Raw genomic sequence first — 19,335 nt, 5'->3', positions numbered from 1 at the left:
TAAATACTCCGAGTGGTGCAGTGACAGTAATATGGAAAAAGATGATCCGCTGTGGCAACTCCTAACGGGAGCAGCTGAAAGAAGAAGAAGGTGCAGGTAGAGTAACAACGCTAAAGCAGTTATGGTATTTGGTATACTATGGCTATTCCCTGGACCATTATATTGTTACAAGTTAATTACAATCAGATGCGTTACACTAATAAAAAATATGCAGTTAGTTTCAGTGTATTTATAAAGCCACGTCAGGAAAATAAAGAGTAACCACACAGGAACAGTAGCACTGCTTTGACGCTGGGTGATGCCAGTCTGCAAAACCGAGCGGAGAACTTGCGTACAACAAAGTATGAGTTACCGTGGAAAAGTGCGTGGCTTTACGCCAAGTGTAGGTTTTATACATCGCGATTTGAACGTGGAAAAGTTCTTACGCAACATTTCTGTGCGTATGCACTGTTTATACATGAGGCCCCAGGAGATGAAAAGTGAAAAAGACTAAGTCTTAAAGGAGCTGTGTTTAAATTCAGAAAAGAAATGAATGAAAACACTAAAGCCCAGTGTTTTAACCTGAAATGATGTCTTATAACCAAGCAAGAATTCAGATTCCTAATTTACAAAATAAATATTTTTTTTATGGTTGTTTGGGAAAACTAGAAACATTGACAGCAGCAAAGATGATGCACATAGTAGCCACTCTGCACCAACAATGACAGCACAGCCATGGTAACATAGTACTGTTCGAAATAGCAGTACATGCGCCAAAAAGTGATCCACAAAATGACATCACAAAAATAAAGCTAATAAAAAACAACAAAGTCAAAACGAATAGAAAAGTACAAAATAGCAACCTAAATGAATTCTGTATAATTAAAAAAAACAAATAGGAAACAGATCTAAAAGTCTAAATTTTTGCACTCCCAAATGATCTTCCATACAGGCATATTTATTCAATTGTAAGTTTTAACTGCTGAGCTGCTCTTGTGTCCATCACCACTATGATATGGACCACTATATACCACTATGATAAATTATTATAGTCATTCTGCTATTCTGAGATTTTAGCTCATTTGTAACTGTGTATTCAAGATGGAAATACTTTGAAGAAGAGAAAGTGGACAGGAAGAACAACCTTAACACATAAAGTCAATCGAAAGGATAAGCTCATTATTTTTCAGGCCAGTTATTTCTTCTAAATAATATATATTAATTAGCCACCTGAAATTTTGTTCTATTTTTGTTTTAAAATGAAGTATTTTTTATACATTTCAAATTTGAAACAGCAAAGGTTTTGATTAAAAGAAACATGCCTGCCATGTTTCTGGGGCATTTTATGACAGCAAAAGTAAACTGGAAGTATTAAATCTTATTATAGATTCATGGTATGATTTTCTTGAAGTAAGGTTGCTTTCTTAACTTCTCTTGACTGCTGACAGTGACTGTCATAGCTGGAGTTTTGAGATTTTACCCTGGTGCACCCTTAATGCTGAAATCCATACTGAATCATAAAGAGGACTATTTCTGCCATACACACCCATAAAAAAGTTAAGGTTTTCTTTACACATTAGGACCATGGTACCCTTCAATTCTGTTTTAAAATACAAGAATAAGCTAGGAACTTGTTTCATTGTAGAATACAGTTTCATACATAAAACTAAAATATGCTATAACTGTAAAGAAATCATTTTGACTTGTTAAATACCCAAATTATCTATTAAAAAGAAATTCTTCTGCTTGGCTTAGAGGTAAACTTTCAAATGTTACCTGAATTTCAGACACACTTAAGAAGATAAGTAACCCAAATTTCAAAGTATGTGGCATACATCGAACCAGAACTTCATAAATGACAGGTGATTGACAAAAGAAGTAAATCCGAGTTTCCCACCTTCAAGACATTTCTAATAAATTCAGAATAATAAGTTTTCCAGGTTTGTTTGTTGTCATAATATGCAGAAAAGAAATGAAACAGACAATTGAGGAGAATATTACTTTATAGTTTTGCTCTGCTATCAAATGTTATATGTAAAAATAAAAATAAGCAATCAACCCTTCAACGAGTTAATGTTTTCAAAGCCATGGGAGTACCAATGTGAAGACAAAGCCCTTCTACCTTGCAGTTCCTACTAGACAATGAGTGACCACTATCCAAACTTCACATTGCTGTAATCACATACTTACCCTGAATTGTCAGTGAAAGGGGACTTCTGGACTGTGCGTAGCGAGGAGAGTCATTTCTAGAAGCATTACACCAGTACTGTCCACTGTCAGATTGAGTCACAGACTGGATTGTATACGTCCGCTGAGTATACCCTTCAATCTGGTGCTCCATGAATGGCTGATTCTTTTTGTACCATCGATATTTCCATCCTTCAAAGGAGTTTTCAATGAGGCACTCCAGGGTCACTGTGTCTCCAACGTACACAGGAATCTTCTCATTCTTCACCTTCACTGTTGCCTTTGGACATTCTACAGGAAAGAGCAAATCAAAACTACATTCCAAAAAGGACACAAAGAGACACAAACACAATTGATGTTTACACACAGATAACTAGAATAAAACTGCTTTAGTACTGCATCCCTGAAAATATATTATTATTATCATTATTGATTAAATATGCCTTTCAAGGTGAGAACTATTCATATATTTTAAACAATGGACATTTCAACATGAATTACTGAGCAGTTTAAATAAATTGGACTCCATAGACTATCTGATGAAAGTTCATGCAGCTGATTAACAATGCAAGAATTACTAAGAAAAATAAAAGAAAACAAGAAGAAGACAGAAGCAACCAATTTGTTATCACCTTCACATTCATCCTAGGGGCAGTACTGTATATTAATTTAATTTTTAATGCATTGCTTCATGTGGTGAAGGCACAAAGGTGCAGTAGTTAGTGCTTCTTCTACACATCTCCACAGCACTGGGTTTGAATACCACATTCCATCACTGTCTGTTTAGAGTTTGGATAAAAGGACATACCTAATATACATGTAAAGTATTTGATAGCAAATTAGCAAATTTACCAATTTGATAAAAGAGAATTATGCCAGAAGGCTGAAAGCTGAGTTCTTTTTTTTGTGGATTGATTGTACGTTATACTGTTTGTTTGTTTTTTTTCTTATTTATCTGATAGAGTTGTGTTCTGTTGTAATTTATTCTTTCAATTAATTTGAAAAAGAAAAGTGCATAATGAACCCCAAATAGGAAAGAAAATATCTAAATGAAGGAAACTGAAACATGGAATGAAAGAAAGCAGGAGAAGTCTTTAAATCTAAAAATGGTTCCTCAAGCATGATGTTAATGCCACACATAAACAGAATGACATTAAGAGCAACTGAATTTTTTTGGTCTGGCCCATTTGTTTTTTTATGTCTGCCTATTGGTATTATGGCGGAGTGGTGGCTCAGAGGCTGGGGATCTTCCCCGGCAATTGGGAGGTTGCCAGTTTGAGTCTCATAAATGCAAGAAGTGATTCCACTCTGTTAGGCCCTTGATCAAGGCCCTTAACCTGCAAGCAGGTCCTCCAGTTTGCAGGGTTGGTGGCAGGATTGGCACTTCATCCACTCTAAAAAGCCTCACACTGTTTCATTTTATGTGAAGAGGAGTTGTCTCCTCTCAGGTCCTAAATTGGAATCTTGCGGTGGTTCTTTGTGTGGTGGGTGAGGCAATGTGCTGTATCAGTGCATGTGCCCACCCTCAACTGGAATTGACTAGTTTTAGTCAGCACTAGCTCTACCCTGTAGCTCAGCCCATGTAGTAGTGAAACAGGACAGTGAGGAGGGCCCTGCCCGGATCCCCACTCCTGACGTCACGCTTCCCTCTCCCCTCAGTCCACAGCATCTGTCTCGGATTAGCATAAATTTATCACTTCGGAAAGCAAACTATGATACTTAGCGCAATGAGAGAAATCACAAAATCAACTGGAATGTTCAAGCAAATTATAGAAAAGACCCAGCCTAAATCTGTTAAGTAGTTTTCTCATTTGCTAGATAAGCAGAGGTAAGCTCCACCCTGAGGCTGGCCTGTGAGTGAGGAGGGCCCAGATCTTCTCCCCTTGGCCCATTGCGTATCTCTCGGATTTGTGCAAATAATTTGTTACCGCAGGCAAACTATGATATTTAGCGCAATGAGAGCAGTCGCAAAATCAACCGGAATGTTCAAGAAAATTATAGAAAAAAACCCAAACTAAATCTGTTAAGTAGTTCTCGCGTGAAAAGAGGACAGACATTCGGAAAGACGTTGGATTTTATATATATAGAGATGAAAATAAAGACCAGCAGGGCAGTCATTAGTAGAAATGAATTTGTTAAAGTGGACACTGAACATTGTGCACATGGAGCTGTTGAACTATTTAGATAGTAAGGGTGCAAACTCTTCAAAGTTTCCAGGGGAACTTATAAAACAGTATATTCTTAAAACTGTTGATTTACATATGTTTAGAGAGAACTGTGAACATATATGAAAATAAGCATTACATCTTAGTGTACACTAGAATAGTAAGGGTTAAATCACTTATATATTTTTTGCTTGTCATTTTTTTTTTTTTTTTAGCAAGCTGGAAACCATGAGGTGGTGTGGTGGCTCTGAGGGTAGGGATCTGCACCACCAATCAGAAGGTTGCTGGTTTAACTCCCCGTTTGGCCCTTGAGCATGACCCTTAACCTGTAATTGCTCTGTCCTGGGTATGACGTTAATTTGTATCCAGGTCCTCCAACTTGCAGGAAACTTCACACTGTTCCAATGTGGTGCTGAGGTGTCACCTGCTGCACTCGGGTCCCAATCCAGGTGGTTTGTTGTGTGCTGGGTGCAGCAACGCACTGGCAGTGCATGCTCCCAACCTCTCCTCTGGAAACCACCAATATTTCATAAGTCATGGTCAGGTATGCAGAGAGGGATTGACAGGCACAAACTCGACCCCCACCCGCCCCCTTCTATGTGGTGAACGTGAGCTGAGGACTGGAAATAATGGTGACAGGAACAGGACGGGCGCAAGGTGGGGAGAGGGCCTGTCAAGTGGGCATGATGAATAGAGCAGAGTACTACCTCATTAAGAACTGTAATAAAAGTAAGACAGCCCCATTGCTGGACGCTCATTTCACTGATTTGAGATGGTTCTACACTTTTTGTAATAAAATAGTACCATTCTGCCTGCACATCCTGAGGTCTCTGAGTGCCTTCTTTGAGCAGCGTGTTTCTGCCACAACAAACTATGCAGACATGGATCTGTAGAGTAAATGTCTGCATTTGTGCTTGTCTTTCTTTCTTTTCCTTCACCTTCTCTTTTGTCTCTACATCACACCATGCCCAGTGACACCTTTCTAAAATGAGAAACTGTGAACATTATTCTGGTAGGTTTCTTCACTAGGAGTCACCTTTCTCCATAAAAACTGTAAGCTAATTGTCTCCCTCAGGGTCACTTTCTGCCCTCTTGTTAAGGGAATTGAAAAAAAGTATGGTGGAAAAGTGCGGGTTTTTTACGCCAAGTGTGGTTTTATACTGGTTTTGAAGGGAAAAAGTTTTTACGCAACATTTCTGTGCATGCACTGTTTATATATGAGGCCCCAGGAGATGAAAAGTGAAAAGACTAATTCTTAAAGGAGCTGTGTTTAAATTCAAAAAAGAAATGAATGAAAACACTAAAGCCCAGTGTTTTAACCTGAAATGATGTCTTATAACCAAGCAAGAATTCAGATTCCTAATTTACAAAATAAATGTTTTTTTTATCGTTGTTTGGGAAAACTAGAAACATTGACAGCAGCAAAGATGATGCACATAGTAGCCACTCTGCACCATCAATGACAGCACAGCCATGGTAACATAGTACTGTTTGAAATAGCAGTACATGCGCCAAAAAGTGATCCACAAAATGACATCACAAAAATAAAGCTAATAAAAAACAACAAAGTCAAAATGAATAGAAAAGTACAAAATAGCAACCTAAATGAATTCTGTATAATTAAAAAAAACAAATAGGAAACAGATCTAAAAGTCTAAATTTTTGCACTCCCAAATGATCTTCCATACAGGCATATTTATTCAATTGTAAGTTTTAACTGCTGAGCTGCTCTTGTGTCCATCACCACTATGATATGGACCACTATATACCACTATGATAAATTATTATAGTCATTCTGCTATTCTGAGATTTTAGCTCATTTGTAACTGTGTATTCAAGATGGAAATACTTTGAAGAAGAGAAAGTGGACAGGAAGAACAACCTTAACACATAAAGTCAATCGAAAGGATAAGCTCATTATTTTTCAGGCCAGTTATTTCTTCTTAATAATATATATTAATTAGCCACCTGAAATTTGTTTTAAAATGAAGTATTTTTTATACATTTCAAATTTGAAACAGCAAAGGTTTTGATTAAAAGAAACATGCCTGCCATGTTTCTGGGGCATTTTTATGACAGCAAAAGTAAACTGGAAGTATTAAATCTTATTATAGATTCATGGTATGATTTTCTTGAAGTAAGGTTGCTTTCTTAACTTCTCTTGACTGCTGACAGTGACTGTCATAGCTGGAGTTTTGAGATTTTACCCTGGTGCACCCTTAATGCTGAAATCCATACTGAATCATAAAGAGGACTATTTCTGCCATACACACCATAAAAAGTTAAGGTTTCTTTACACATTAGGACCATGGTACCCTTCAATTCTGTTTTAAAATACAAGAATAAGCTAGGAACTTGTTTCATTGTAGAATACAGTTTCATACATAAAACTAAAATATGCTATAACTGTAAAGAAATCATTTTGACTTGTTAAATACCCAAATTATCTATTAAAAAGAAATTCTTCTGCTTGGCTTAGAGGTAAACTTTCAAATGTTACCTGAATTTCAGACACACTTAAGAAGATAAGTAACCCAAATTTCAAAGTATGTGGCATACATCGAACCAGAACTTCATAAATGAAAGGTGATTGACAAAAGAAGTAAAACTGAGTTTCCCACCTTCAAGACATTTCTAATAAATTCAGAATAATAAGTTTTCCAGGTTTGTTTGTTGTCATAATATGCAGAAAAGAAATGAAACAGACAATTGAGGAGAATATTACTTTATAGTTTTGCTCTGCTATCAAATGTTATATGTAAAAATAAAAATAAGCCATCAACCATTCAACGAGTTAATGTTTTCAAAGCCATGGGAGTACCAATGTGAAGACAAAGCCCTTCTACCTTGCAGTTCCTACTAGACAATGAGTGACCACTATCCAAACTTCACATTGCTGTAATCACATACTTACCCTGAATTGTCAGTGAAAGGGGACTTCTGGACTGTGCGTAGCGAGGAGAGTCATTTCTAGAAGCATTACACCAGTACTGTCCACTGTCAGATTGAGTCACAGACTGGATTGTATACGTCCGCTGGTATCCCCTTCAATCTGTGCTCCATAAATGGGTGATTCTTTTGTACCATCGATATTTCCATCCTTCAAAGGAGTTCTCAATGAGGCACTCCAGGGTCACTGTGTCTCCAACGTACACAGGAATCTTCTCATTCTTCACCTTCACTGTTGCCTTTGGACATTCTACAGGAAAGAGCAAATCAAAACTACATTCCAAAAAGGACACAAAGAGACACAAACACAATTGATGTTTACACACAGATAACTAGAATAAAACTGCTTTAGTACTGCATCCCTGAAAATATATTATTATTATCATTATTGATTAAATATCCTTTCAAGGTGAGAACTATTCATATATTTTAAACAATGGACATTTCAACATGAATTACTGAGCAGTTTAAATAAATTGGACTCCATAGACTATCTGATGATAGTTCATGCAGCTGATTAACAATGCAAGAATTACTAAGAAAAATAAAAGAAAACAAGAAGAAGCAGAAGCAACCAATTTGTTATCACCTTCACATTCATCCTAGGGGCGTACTGATATTTTTAATTTTTAATCTTCTCATGTGGTGGAGGGGCCAAAGGGTGCCACAACAAACTATGCAGACATGGATCTGTAGAGTAAATGTCTGCATTTGTGCTTGTCTTTCTTTCTTTTCCTTCACCTTCTCTTTTGTCTCTACATCACACCATGCCCAGTGACACCTTTCTAAAATGAGAAACTGTGAACATTATTCTGGTAGGTTTCTTCACTAGGAGTCACCTTTCTCCATAAAAACTGTAAGCTAATTGTCTCCCTCAGGGTCACTTTCTGCCCTCTCACATAGTGGTACTGAGGTGGACTGTTAGGGTGAACTAATAGAATATGTCTGTGGGGATAAAAAAAAAGGCGGCATGGTGGCGCAGTGGGTAGTGCTGCTGCCTCACAGTTAGAAGACTCGGGTTCTCCCTGCGTGGAGTTTGCATGTTCTCCCCGTGTCTGCGTGGGTTTCCGCCGAGTGCTCCGGTTTCCTCCCACAGTCCAAAGACCTGCAGGTTAGGTGAACTGGCGATCCTAAAAGATTGTCCCTAGTGTGTGCTTGGTATGTGGGTGTGTGTGGGCTGGCGCCCTGCCCAGGGTTTGTTTCCTGCCTTGCACCTTGTGTTGGCTGGGATTGGCTCCGGCAGACCCCCGTGAGCCTGTAGTTTGGATATAGCGGGTTGGATAATGGATGGGTGGATGGATGGACAAAAAAAAAAGAGAAGCGCAATAAACTAGAACTGTAACCAGACAGTCATCAGACTGCATGTCTACATATAAATAAGTGAGATTTGGGATTTTTTAGGGTGGGTGAACAATTTGCAATTTTCTTATTTGTTTTACATTAGAAGATGGGGGTACCTTTTCACAATTAACATTTTATTTGTACTGATAGTTGATTTGAAGCAGGCATACACTGTGTAATTCTATGGGCTTACAAATATGTTAGAAGCCTTTTGAGCAATTGTGTATGATTGAGCGGCTAGAACATTGAACAATATTTTACCTCCATAATGGTACCTTCATAATTTGATGCTATAAGCAATGATGTGGTATTTCACTTCATCTCTGTTTTTACAGTAGACTAAATCTAACTAAACTTGCTTTCAGTATTTGTTTAATTAGCCACCTCTTCTGACTAGCCGACTATTTTGCTTATGCTAATCTGCTGAAAGGTGAAACATACAATGCTACCAGGAACTTTTAACTTCTGTACAGTGTTCCTCATTATTTCACCTTAAAGACTTGATCATGATACTTCTCTTGAAGATATATCATATAGCGCATGGTTTTCTTGCCATAGCTGTCTATCATTAATCCTTTGCACTCAAAAGCATACTGAAAATACATAAATATGGAGTATTTTTCTGATTGGTCAATGAGACCTGAAATGCAGAATCTGCTCATACAACCTTTCATACTTTACAAACTCAAGTGGACAGTGGCCACATTTTTGTTTAATGCTTCAAAAAACCGTCAGCCACTCTGATCGTTTCCGAACATATTTCATACTTTATGGATAGCAACTTTATGATATTTAATGACTTTTTTGAGATTGTGTGCCAGTTTGAAAAAGAAAGAAAACAACAACTGAAGTGAAAACCTTGGAACTTACATTGTTTAGGAACTCTAGTCAATTTTTTTCACATGACTGTCTGGTCAGGTGCCACTCAAGGAATTTTTTATAGCAGTCAGTTCAGAGGAAACAGTGGCTTAGGGTGATGTGCCTGAACAGGGCACAAACTGAGACACAAAAAACACAAATGACCAGGAGATGAAAAGTGTAAAAGACTAAGACTTAAAGGAGCTGTGTTTAAAATCAGAAAAGAAATTAATGAAAACACAAAAGCCCAGTATTTTAACCTGAAATGATGTCTTATAACCAAGCAAGAATTCAGATTCCTAATTTACAAAATAAATTATTTTTTTTATCGTTGTTTGGGAAAACTAGAAACATTGACAGCAGCAAAGATGATGCACATAGTAGCCACTCTGCACCAACAATGACAGCACAGCCATGGTAACATAGTACTGTTCGAAATAGCAGTACATGCGCCAAAAAGTGTTCCACAAAATGACATCACAAAAATAAAGCTAATAAAAAAACAACAAAGTCAAAATAAATAGAAAAGTGCAAAATAACAACCAAAATGATTTCTGTATAATTAAAAAAAAAACAAATAGGAAACACATCTAAAAGCTCAACTTTGCACTTCCAAATGATCTTCCATACAGGCATATTTATTCAATTGTAAGTTTTAACTGCTGAGCTGCTCTTCTGTCCATCACCACTATGATATGGACCACTATATACCACTATGATATATTATTATAGTCATTCTGCTATTCTAAGACTTTAGCTTATTGGTAACTGTGTATGCAAGATGGAAATACTTTGAAGAAGAAAAAGTGGACAGGAAGAACAACCTTAACACATAAAGTCAATCAAAAAATAAGCTCATTATTTTTCAGGGCAGTTATTTCTTCTTAATAATCTATATATATAATTCACTAAGGCAAGAAACCCATGGAAAGCACGCCGGAAGGGGCGTGGATTCACTAAGCCGCCAAGTGAAACACCTATGGTGCATGCAGGGAGGAGCCACGCCCACCAATTCCAAGACCATTGGATACGACGACAACTTGCAGAGCCACGCCCACCAACTCGGACACGACGACACAGAAAGAATGGCGTCATTTATATTCGTCTGTCGTAGAGGCCTCATGTACCTCCGAGCCACCTTGACTGTTCATAGAGGCATGTTTCTCGCGGAGGTGAGTCGCCATATGCAGCGTGTAAAACAGTTTGCGAGGGGTATTCCATGGGATCTTTAAAACAATCCTTTACAACTGAAGTTAAAACACAATGAAGTAAGCAGTCTTTAAAAATTGAGTTTTCGGTTACAATGCACGACCGCGTGCACCATGGCAAACTGTTTTACTCGCTACATACAGCAATTCGCATCCGCAACAAACATGCGTCTTCTTCACTCACGGACAATTACATGTTGCTCTCTCCAGAGTTCCATCTTTTCATCCACTTTCTGTTGTATCCTCAAACCCTCCCTTTTTAGACAACTGTATCTTTCCAGAAGTGTTCAACCATCAATAAATAATTATGCAGCGTTTGTTATGCCGCGGGTTCACTGTTGTGTTGTATTTTGCTCTCTCCAGAGTTCCATCTTTTCATTCACTTACTGTTGTATTCTCACACCAACCCGTTTTAGACAACCGTGTCTTTCCAGAAGTGTTTAGCATTCAATAAATAATTATGCATGAGATTATGCGTGTGTCTACCCGTCGCAGAGAGGCGTGGGTAAGCCGTTGAACCCCATTCGGGCTGCAAACCATGGAATTCCCACTTAGTGCGACTCATATGCTCCCACTGGTTGCGTCCCTACCCTTTGTGCACACCCCCCTCCCACCTCGCTATTACCGTGGTCAGGTGTCTTGGTGGATTATATATAGAAAAGCTGTAAAAACCGCACAGAGCAATGAAAAGTCTACGTGAGTCACAGGTGCATCTGGACTGTGTAAAGACGACAACGACTCAAGTGACGAGTTGGAGATGGGCATATGAGCGGGCAGTGCATACTGAACGAGAAATCAGCAGACTAGCATGACGGAGGGAGCTGAATGGACGTCCTTCTCCTCTCCTCCCGTTCCACCCTCCGCGCCTGAGCGCTGCACGGACGATTGTGTGTTGGTTCGTTCCGTGCATTGTTACAATGTTGCTTTTCTTGCTGATTTATTACATTACCGATTTTTCAAATGTTAATTTTCTCCCTGTGCTTAAAAATCATTAAAAACTGGTTTGATTATGCGCGTATATGTACGCGCGGGTTGGCTAGTATATATTAATTAGCCACCTGAAATTGTGTTCTATTTTTGTTTTAAAATTAAGTATTTTTCTATTCATTTCAACTTTGAAGAAGCAAAGGTTTTGATTAAAAGAAACATGCCTGCCATGTTTCTGGGGCATTTTTGTGACAGTAAAAGTAAACTGGAAGTAATAATTCTTATTATAGAGTCATGGTATGATTTTCTTGAAGTTAGGTTGCTTTCTTAACTTCACTTGACTGCTGACAGTGATTGTCGTAGCTGGAGTTTTGAGATTTTACCCTTGTGCACCCTTAATGCTGAAATCCATACTGAATCATAAAGAGGACTATTTCTGCCATACACACACACACACAAAATTTAAAGTTTTCTTTACACATTATGACCATGGTACCCTTCAATTCTGTTTTAAAATACAAGAGTTAGGAACTTGTTTCATTGTAGAATACAGTTTCATACAGAAAACTAAAATATGCTATAACTGTAAAGAAATCATTTTGACTTGTTAAATACCCAACTTATCTATTAAAAAGAAATTCTTCTGCTTGGTTTGTAGGTAAACTTTCAAATGTTACCTGAATTTCAGACACATTAAAGAAGAAATGCTAGAGCAGATGAGTAACCCAAATTTCAAAGTATGTGGCATACATCGAACCAGAACTTCATAAATTGAAAGGTGATTGACAAAAGAAGTAAAGCCGAGTTTCCCACCTACAAGACATTTCTACTAAATTCAGAATAATAAGTTTTCCAGGTTTGTTTGTTGTCATAATATGCAGAAAGGTAATTAAACAGACAATCGAGGAGAATATTACTTTATAGTTTTGCTCTGCTATCAAATGTTATATGTAAAAATAAAAATAAGCCATCAACCCTTCAACAAGTTAATGTTTCCAAAGCCATGGGAGTACCAATGTGAAGACAAAGCCCACTACCTTGCAGTTCCTACTAGACAACGAGTGACCACTTTCCAAACTTCACATTGCTGTAATCACATACTTACCCTGAATTGTCAGAGTAAGGGGACTTCTAGACTGTGCGTAGCGAGGAGAGTCATTTCTAGAAGCATTACACCAGTACTCTCCACTGTCAGATTGAGTCACAGACAGGATTGTATATGTCTGATGAGTATACCATTCAATCTGGTGCTCCATGAATGGCTGATTCTTTTTGTACCATCGATATTTCCATCCTTCAAAGGAGTTCTCAATGAGGCACTCCATGGTCACTGTGTCTCCAACGTACACAGGAATCTTCTCATTCTTCACCTTCACTGTCGCCTTAGGACATTCTACAGGAAAGAGCAAATCAAAACTACATTCCAAAAAGGACACAAAGAGACACAAACACAATTGATGTTTACACACAGATAACTAGAATAAAACTGCTTTAGTACTGCATGTCTGAAAATATATTACTTATCATTATTGATTAAATATGCCTTTCAAGGTGGAAACTATTAATATATTTTAAACAATGGACATTTCAACATGAATTACTGAACAGTTTAAATAAATTGGACTCCAACTATCTGACGATAGTTCATGGAGCTGACTATCAATGCAAGAATTACTAAGAAAAATAAAAGAAAACAAGAAGAAGACAGAAGCAACCAATTTGTTATCACCTTCACATTCATCCTAGGGGCAGTACTATATATTAATTTAATTTTTAGTTCATTGCTTCATGTGGTGGAGGCACAAAGGTGCAGTAGTTAGTGCTTCTTCCACACATCTCCACAACACTGGGTTTGAATACCACATTCCATCACTGTGTGTAGAGTTTGGATAAAAGGACATACCTAATATGCATGTAAAGCATTTGATTGGAAAACAAGTCCTGATAGCAAATTAACAATTGTGAAGGATTGCCGGCTTTCCATGCCGGTCCGCACCCCCAGGCCGCCAGGAGGAGCTCTCCCGACAGCAGGATCATGCCCCGAGGTCCAGCAGGGCATTATGGACCTTGTAGTATTTTTACACAACCCTGCTGGATACCTTGGGGGCCATCAGGAGTCGCTGTGGGGGGGCTTATGGGCTCTTTCATGCCCTATGACCCGGGAGTACGTCATGGTCACGTGACAGGAACTAACAACGTGCTCCCGGGTTAAAGTAAAAGACTGATTGCCCTGACCCGGAAGGAGTAAGGAACTGTGGACTGCTGGGACAGGAACACCTCCGGGTCAGGGGCTATAAAAGGACGGTGCTTCAGTCCAGACACTGAGCTGAGCTGGGAGGTAGAGGAGCAAGTGTCTGGGCGAGGAGGAGAGTTTATTGTGTGTTACGTAGAGTATTGGTTTATGAGTAGTGTGGAGGGTGCTTGGTGCACATTGTTATCAAACAATAAAGGGTCGTGGACTTTTACCTGGTGTCTGGAGTCATCCCTGAGGGTTCAAGGGTGCACTACTGCCCCCTACTGCCACACTGGCGTAGCCGGCAGGATTCTCTGGCCGTCTGTTGGCAGAGGACCTGCATTAAAAACAAATTTTGTGTGGGCAGACAACCCTCGGGGGATTCCCCATCTTTTCACGGAGGTGCAAACACCACCCGCTACCGAAAGCTGCAACTGTGCGCCATCCCGCTCTGCAGGACCATGGGCAAGAAGACCGGAAAAGAAGGTCAGTCCCAGCTGGCTGCAGGGCCTGACGGACGCCGAGAGGTCCTGGACCTACCTGAACGGAAGCGAAGAGGACCGAGAACTAATTCGGGCCGAGTTAGCCCGGGTAGCGCGTCAGTCGGGACACGGACCGCTGTCGAGCGCCTCGGACTCCCTAGATAGTCCGGGGGTTCCGCCATACACTATGGAGGGAGCTGCAGGTAAAACGTCCGACGTGTCGGATTTATTTTTATCATGTTTTACAGACGCTCACCAAGAGAATCGCAGCGGCGTCTCGGATGACTGCCTCATGCTCCGCAAAATGGCCGCGGACGGCTAGCGAAGGCTGCCCACGAGGACAACAGACTGGTCACCGCGGTGCATGTCGGGAAGGTGAAGGACACTCGAGTCCTCCGACGAGGTCGCTCATTCCCTGACGAGTCCGAGCCTCCTGGAAGGGGAGGGGAAGGCGTGCAAAGCAGCGCCGAAACAAACGGCAATCGACAAGAAGGGACGGGTTGTGGCTGAAGGGTCTGCAATTGGGAAAGAAAAGGCAGATCGCAGCCGGCTCGTAGAAGCCAGCCGTCCCTCTAAGAACTCCAAAGCCCAGGAGCCTTTGCGCGACCCAGCTGAACACGTGCCAGGAGGGGACGTGCTCATTGGTTCCCGGTCGGAGGGTAAGCGAAATGCGGAAGCGCAAACAACTCCGGCCGTAAACATTAACTCTGTGGACTTATGGAGGCTCGAGGAATACCTCGCGCCCCTTCGCCGTTTCTTACAGGATTTACAACAGCTGAAGGAACGTGTGGAGGACTTGGGAGCGACGGCCGCAACCCCGTTAAAGGCTCTGCAGGACTACGTGCAGCGGCTGAGTTGGGAAGCTCGGAGATGATCGATGCGGAGTACAGGTGAGTCCGCCCGCCGTCAGAGTGTAAGGGAACACAGTGCGATCGGGCACCGCAGATGTTGAGTAGCGGTTGTCAAAGCACCGTGTGCCCGACAAGAGACGGGAGCACGATAACCGAGTGGTTGGGGAAGCAAACAGCCCGGGGCATGCGCTTGACGTGGCTTTCCGGGCTGTGCAACTCTCCAGGACCCGATCGGTCTGGCGGCGGGTAGCGCCGGTGATAGGAGCGCCGGCGAAGCGCCGCCGTGCCGGTGCAGCTGGATGGTGCTGTGCATCGGACGAGTCGGTACTAATGACGCCGAACCTAATATGCGTAGGGCAACGGTGTGCAGACAGCAAAGAGGCTCTCTTCTTTCCATAGAGAGCCTCAAGCTGAGCACAAGCCCCAGATGAAACGGGAGGTCCCCAAACCAAAGCGTGGGTCTCCTGACATATCGGAGAGAGGGCTAAAGGGCAGCAAAGCGGCCATAAACCCTTCCTTGGCGGAGAAAGGGGCGGAGGTGACGCTGACGGAATTCCCGAGGTGTTTCTGGTCTCGCAGAGGGAGACACCCAGGGGGACATCGCCGGTGTTACAACTGCCGCCGGCTGGGCCACGAGTGGCAGACTGTGCCCAAGGACGGGGAGTGGGCGATAAAGGATACACCGCTCCCCAAGGTTCGCCGGAGACATGGACATCGCAGCCAGGGTCCGCTGACGCTGGCCCTCTTGGAGGAGGACGCCCTGGCCAGACGCCCGCCCCAGTTGTCGCCGCTGAGGGGGAAATGTGAAGGATTGCCGGCTTTCCATGCCGGTCCACCCCAGGCCGCCAGGAGGAGCTCTCCGACAGCAGGATCATGCCCCGAGGTCCAGCAGGGCATTATGGACCTTGTAGTATTTTTACACAACCCTGCTGGATACCTTGGGGGCCATCAGGAGTCGCTGTGGGGGGGCTTATGGGCTCTTTCATGCCCTATGACCCGGGAGTACGTCATGGTCACGTGACAGGAACTAACAACGTGCTCCCGGGTTAAAGTAAAAGACTGATTGCCCTGACCCGGAAGGAGTAAGGAACTGTGGACTGCTGGGACAGGAACACCTCCGGGTCAGGGGCTATAAAAGGACGGTGCTTCAGTCCAGACACTGAGCTGAGCTGGGAGGTAGAGGAGCAATTGTCTGGGCGAGGAGGAGAGTTTATTGTGTGTTACGTAGAGTATTGGTTTATGAGTAGTGTGGAGGGTGCTTGGTGCACATTGTTATCAAACAATAAAGGGTCGTGGACTTTTACCTGGTGTCTGGAGTCATCCCTGAGGGTTCAAGGGTGCACTACTGCCCCCTACTGCCACACAATGTCTAAAGCTTAATAAACTGACACAAGGCTATTGTCTGCCATGCAATGTGTTGAGAGTAACAGTTTTATCCACCAGTCATTTTATATTAAACCCACATTGATTATAAAGCACAGATACCAGATTAGAATCATTGACTTGGGACACTTTCATCATTTGTAACATGTCAGAATTTTCAATTTTTTTCCATTAAAGTAACCAATAAATAAAGAATAATCAGAGGAAAACCCAAATATTTACAAAGTGCAAACAATGACGCAGGAGAAAAATGATTTTGCAATATGAATGGCGTTGGTTAGAAGGAGGGAGCTGCTTAAAGGATGAGGACACTTACAGTATGTGAACAGAATGTCCAGAACACAGAAAGGCAAATATGAAAACAACTGCCTGGAGTCGTTGTCAAAACTGTGAGAATTTGAACAGAGAGAAAATGCTAAAAATATGAACCAAATTAAGAAATGGGAATCCATGAGTCATTAACCAGAACATCTAATATTATGAGTTCAACAGTTTTAAATCTGGATTCTCAGACAGAGAGTTGTAGCATTGTGTTGTTTTGTAGCAGAGCATTCATGATGTGATATCTTGTGCATCTTGGGAGATTTTACTTAGCAATGGTGAAGTGAGTTCTTGCAACTTGCTAGCAACATGCTGAGACTCAAAAGTCATGATGTGACATGCTTAAACTTAAATAACAAAATATTAATATCTTTCTCAAATTAAGAATGAATCCAAAACATACATTTGGTCATGTTAGTTGAAAATAGAGCTTAAAGAATATTCACAATTAAATCATAAGACAAAAAATTTTCTTCAGCTCGATGTATGAGGTTTGCTGATTCCTGTTGGTGGTTTCTTGCTAAACACCATCCAGAAGTTGCAGTATTTCCAAAACAGTATGGAACGTGGACTAACAATTATATATACTCCTGTCACCCTATTACTAGTAGACTGTTAAGGAGAGGATCCACTTTTACAACCTATTCATTGTTGATAAATATGTTACAGTTTTAGTTCTTACTTATCTCTATAATCTCCTTGCTACACTCACACCTTTCAGTTCACTCTTGTTTGGGTCTTCTGAACCTTTGGTTGTTACCAACAAAGCTATGCAGTGAATGTAACTATGCGTCGGTCTATTGTTTTCAATCTATGGAATAATTTCCCACTGTCTGTACCAGCTTCTACAACACTGACTGTTTGTAAAAAAATTAAAGACTTACTTTCTTCAACATGGTTTTTTTAATTCATAATAAATACCTATCAATTTCTTTAAATGGCTAATTTATATTTTAAGTGTTTTTCAATTTTATTAGTCTTTTTTTAATATATTTTGAATCCCCTCAAGATGATTAAAGAGCAGTTGGATTCCCCTGCTAGGCACAAGAAGCAAGTATGAAAACTGAGCAGGATCATTTTCAGCATTTAACAGCTAACAACAAAATTTAATTAATTTAATTCAGTACCTTTTAAGCCTCTTTCATGAGTGGCTACTGATTCAAATTTTTTCTAACATCAGGAAAAACAAGACTCAGACCAGCAAGGCAAATGAGTGCAAAAATCAGAAAGGGAAACCAGAAGCTGTAAGATGGACACTAGGCAGTTGAACTATATAACGTCTGATGCGCTGACTAACCTTTCACAGTCACTGGCACATTGTCACTGTTTTTCTTCATAATCCTCTTTCCTTCGGCCTCCGCCTCACACCAGTATTTTCCCATATGGCTCTGTTGAGCTGATTGAATTGTGTATGTATCCTTTCTTGAATTTTGACCAAGAGAGCTCACTTTATAGAATTCATATAGAAGTTGTACTCCTAGAAATCCTACAGACTGACACTTCAGTGTCACAGTGTCTCCCTCCCAGATGACCTTAGGGGTGACTGTCAGTGTGGGCTTTGTGAACAGCTCTGTAAACATAAAAAGAAAAGAAGACAGACGATAGTCTGGATCTGTAACTAAACAGATTGCTTTACTTTGCTTTACTTACAAACAGAACTTGGGCTGTATGATTACGTTTCTGCATTCAAAACTTTCTTATTTGTTTATTACTTTGTTTTATATCTATTTATCTCTTTATAGAACCTCATAATTTATCTTAATATTTACTTTGAAAAAAATTCTATTTTTTTCCATTAAGGAACAATGAGGATTTTTTCAGTTTTTTTTTCATTTGTGTAGGAGCAAAGTTTGCAGATAATGTAAATGTACGCAGGTGCTTGGGTCTCCTAAACTGTGCTAAATACAGTAGAAGGGGAGCTAACAGAAGTAGTGTCATTTAATTTGCTTTTGTTTGAATTCATTATTAACAACACTGAAGTTTAAAGACATACACTTAGGCACTAGTAAAAATATATCAGGAGTTTTTAGTTAAATAAAGTTAGTTTGTAGTTCAGTTGAATTTACTCAAGTCAAACTTTTTCAGTTTGCAATTAATTTCTAGTAACAAACAAAAATTGCATGTTAAGGACACTCAAGGCATGTAGCTGATGTAACCAAATGATAAGGGAATTGCAGTAATAGTCAAGCAGTGCACTAAACACCACTAATCGATTTAACCTAGTACAATCAGAAACAGATATGTACAGTAAATGCTGATTCAACTTTGGTTTGGCAGAAACATACTGTACATCTGACCTAAAACACAAAAGAGAGTATGAAGCACTAGATATTAAAAAATGTTAAATTTTAGACACTACAGATAAACACCTACAAGCTGTAAAAGTATATAGGTAGGATTATATTAACGGAGAGAGGGGTAACAGGCTTTTAACCCCTAACTTAGTTGATG

The 19,335-nt window shown here is 40.3% G+C and overlaps 1 protein-coding gene across 1 annotated transcript in view; it reads right to left on the bottom strand.

Moving 5' to 3' along the window:
- Positions 1-19,335, bottom strand: part of LOC120519066 (Fc receptor-like protein 5) — a 68,272-nt gene that overhangs the window by 28,935 nt on the left and 20,002 nt on the right. Inside the window, exons 5-8 of the mRNA XM_039742153.1 lie at positions 18,182-18,454; positions 12,720-13,007; positions 7,416-7,530; positions 2,170-2,480 (exon numbers count right to left, since the gene is read on the bottom strand). Of these exons, the coding sequence (XP_039598087.1) occupies positions 2,170-2,480; positions 7,416-7,530; positions 12,720-13,007; positions 18,182-18,454 (987 nt within the window). The remainder of the gene's footprint in view (positions 1-2,169; positions 2,481-7,415; positions 7,531-12,719; positions 13,008-18,181; positions 18,455-19,335) is intronic.

This window comes from Polypterus senegalus, chromosome 18 (genome assembly GCF_016835505.1).
Source record: "Polypterus senegalus isolate Bchr_013 chromosome 18, ASM1683550v1, whole genome shotgun sequence".
NCBI classification, from domain to species: domain Eukaryota; kingdom Metazoa; phylum Chordata; class Cladistia; order Polypteriformes; family Polypteridae; genus Polypterus; species Polypterus senegalus.
Note: the sequence above shows the minus strand (reverse complement) of the source record. Positions and strands in the feature narration are given on the sequence as shown.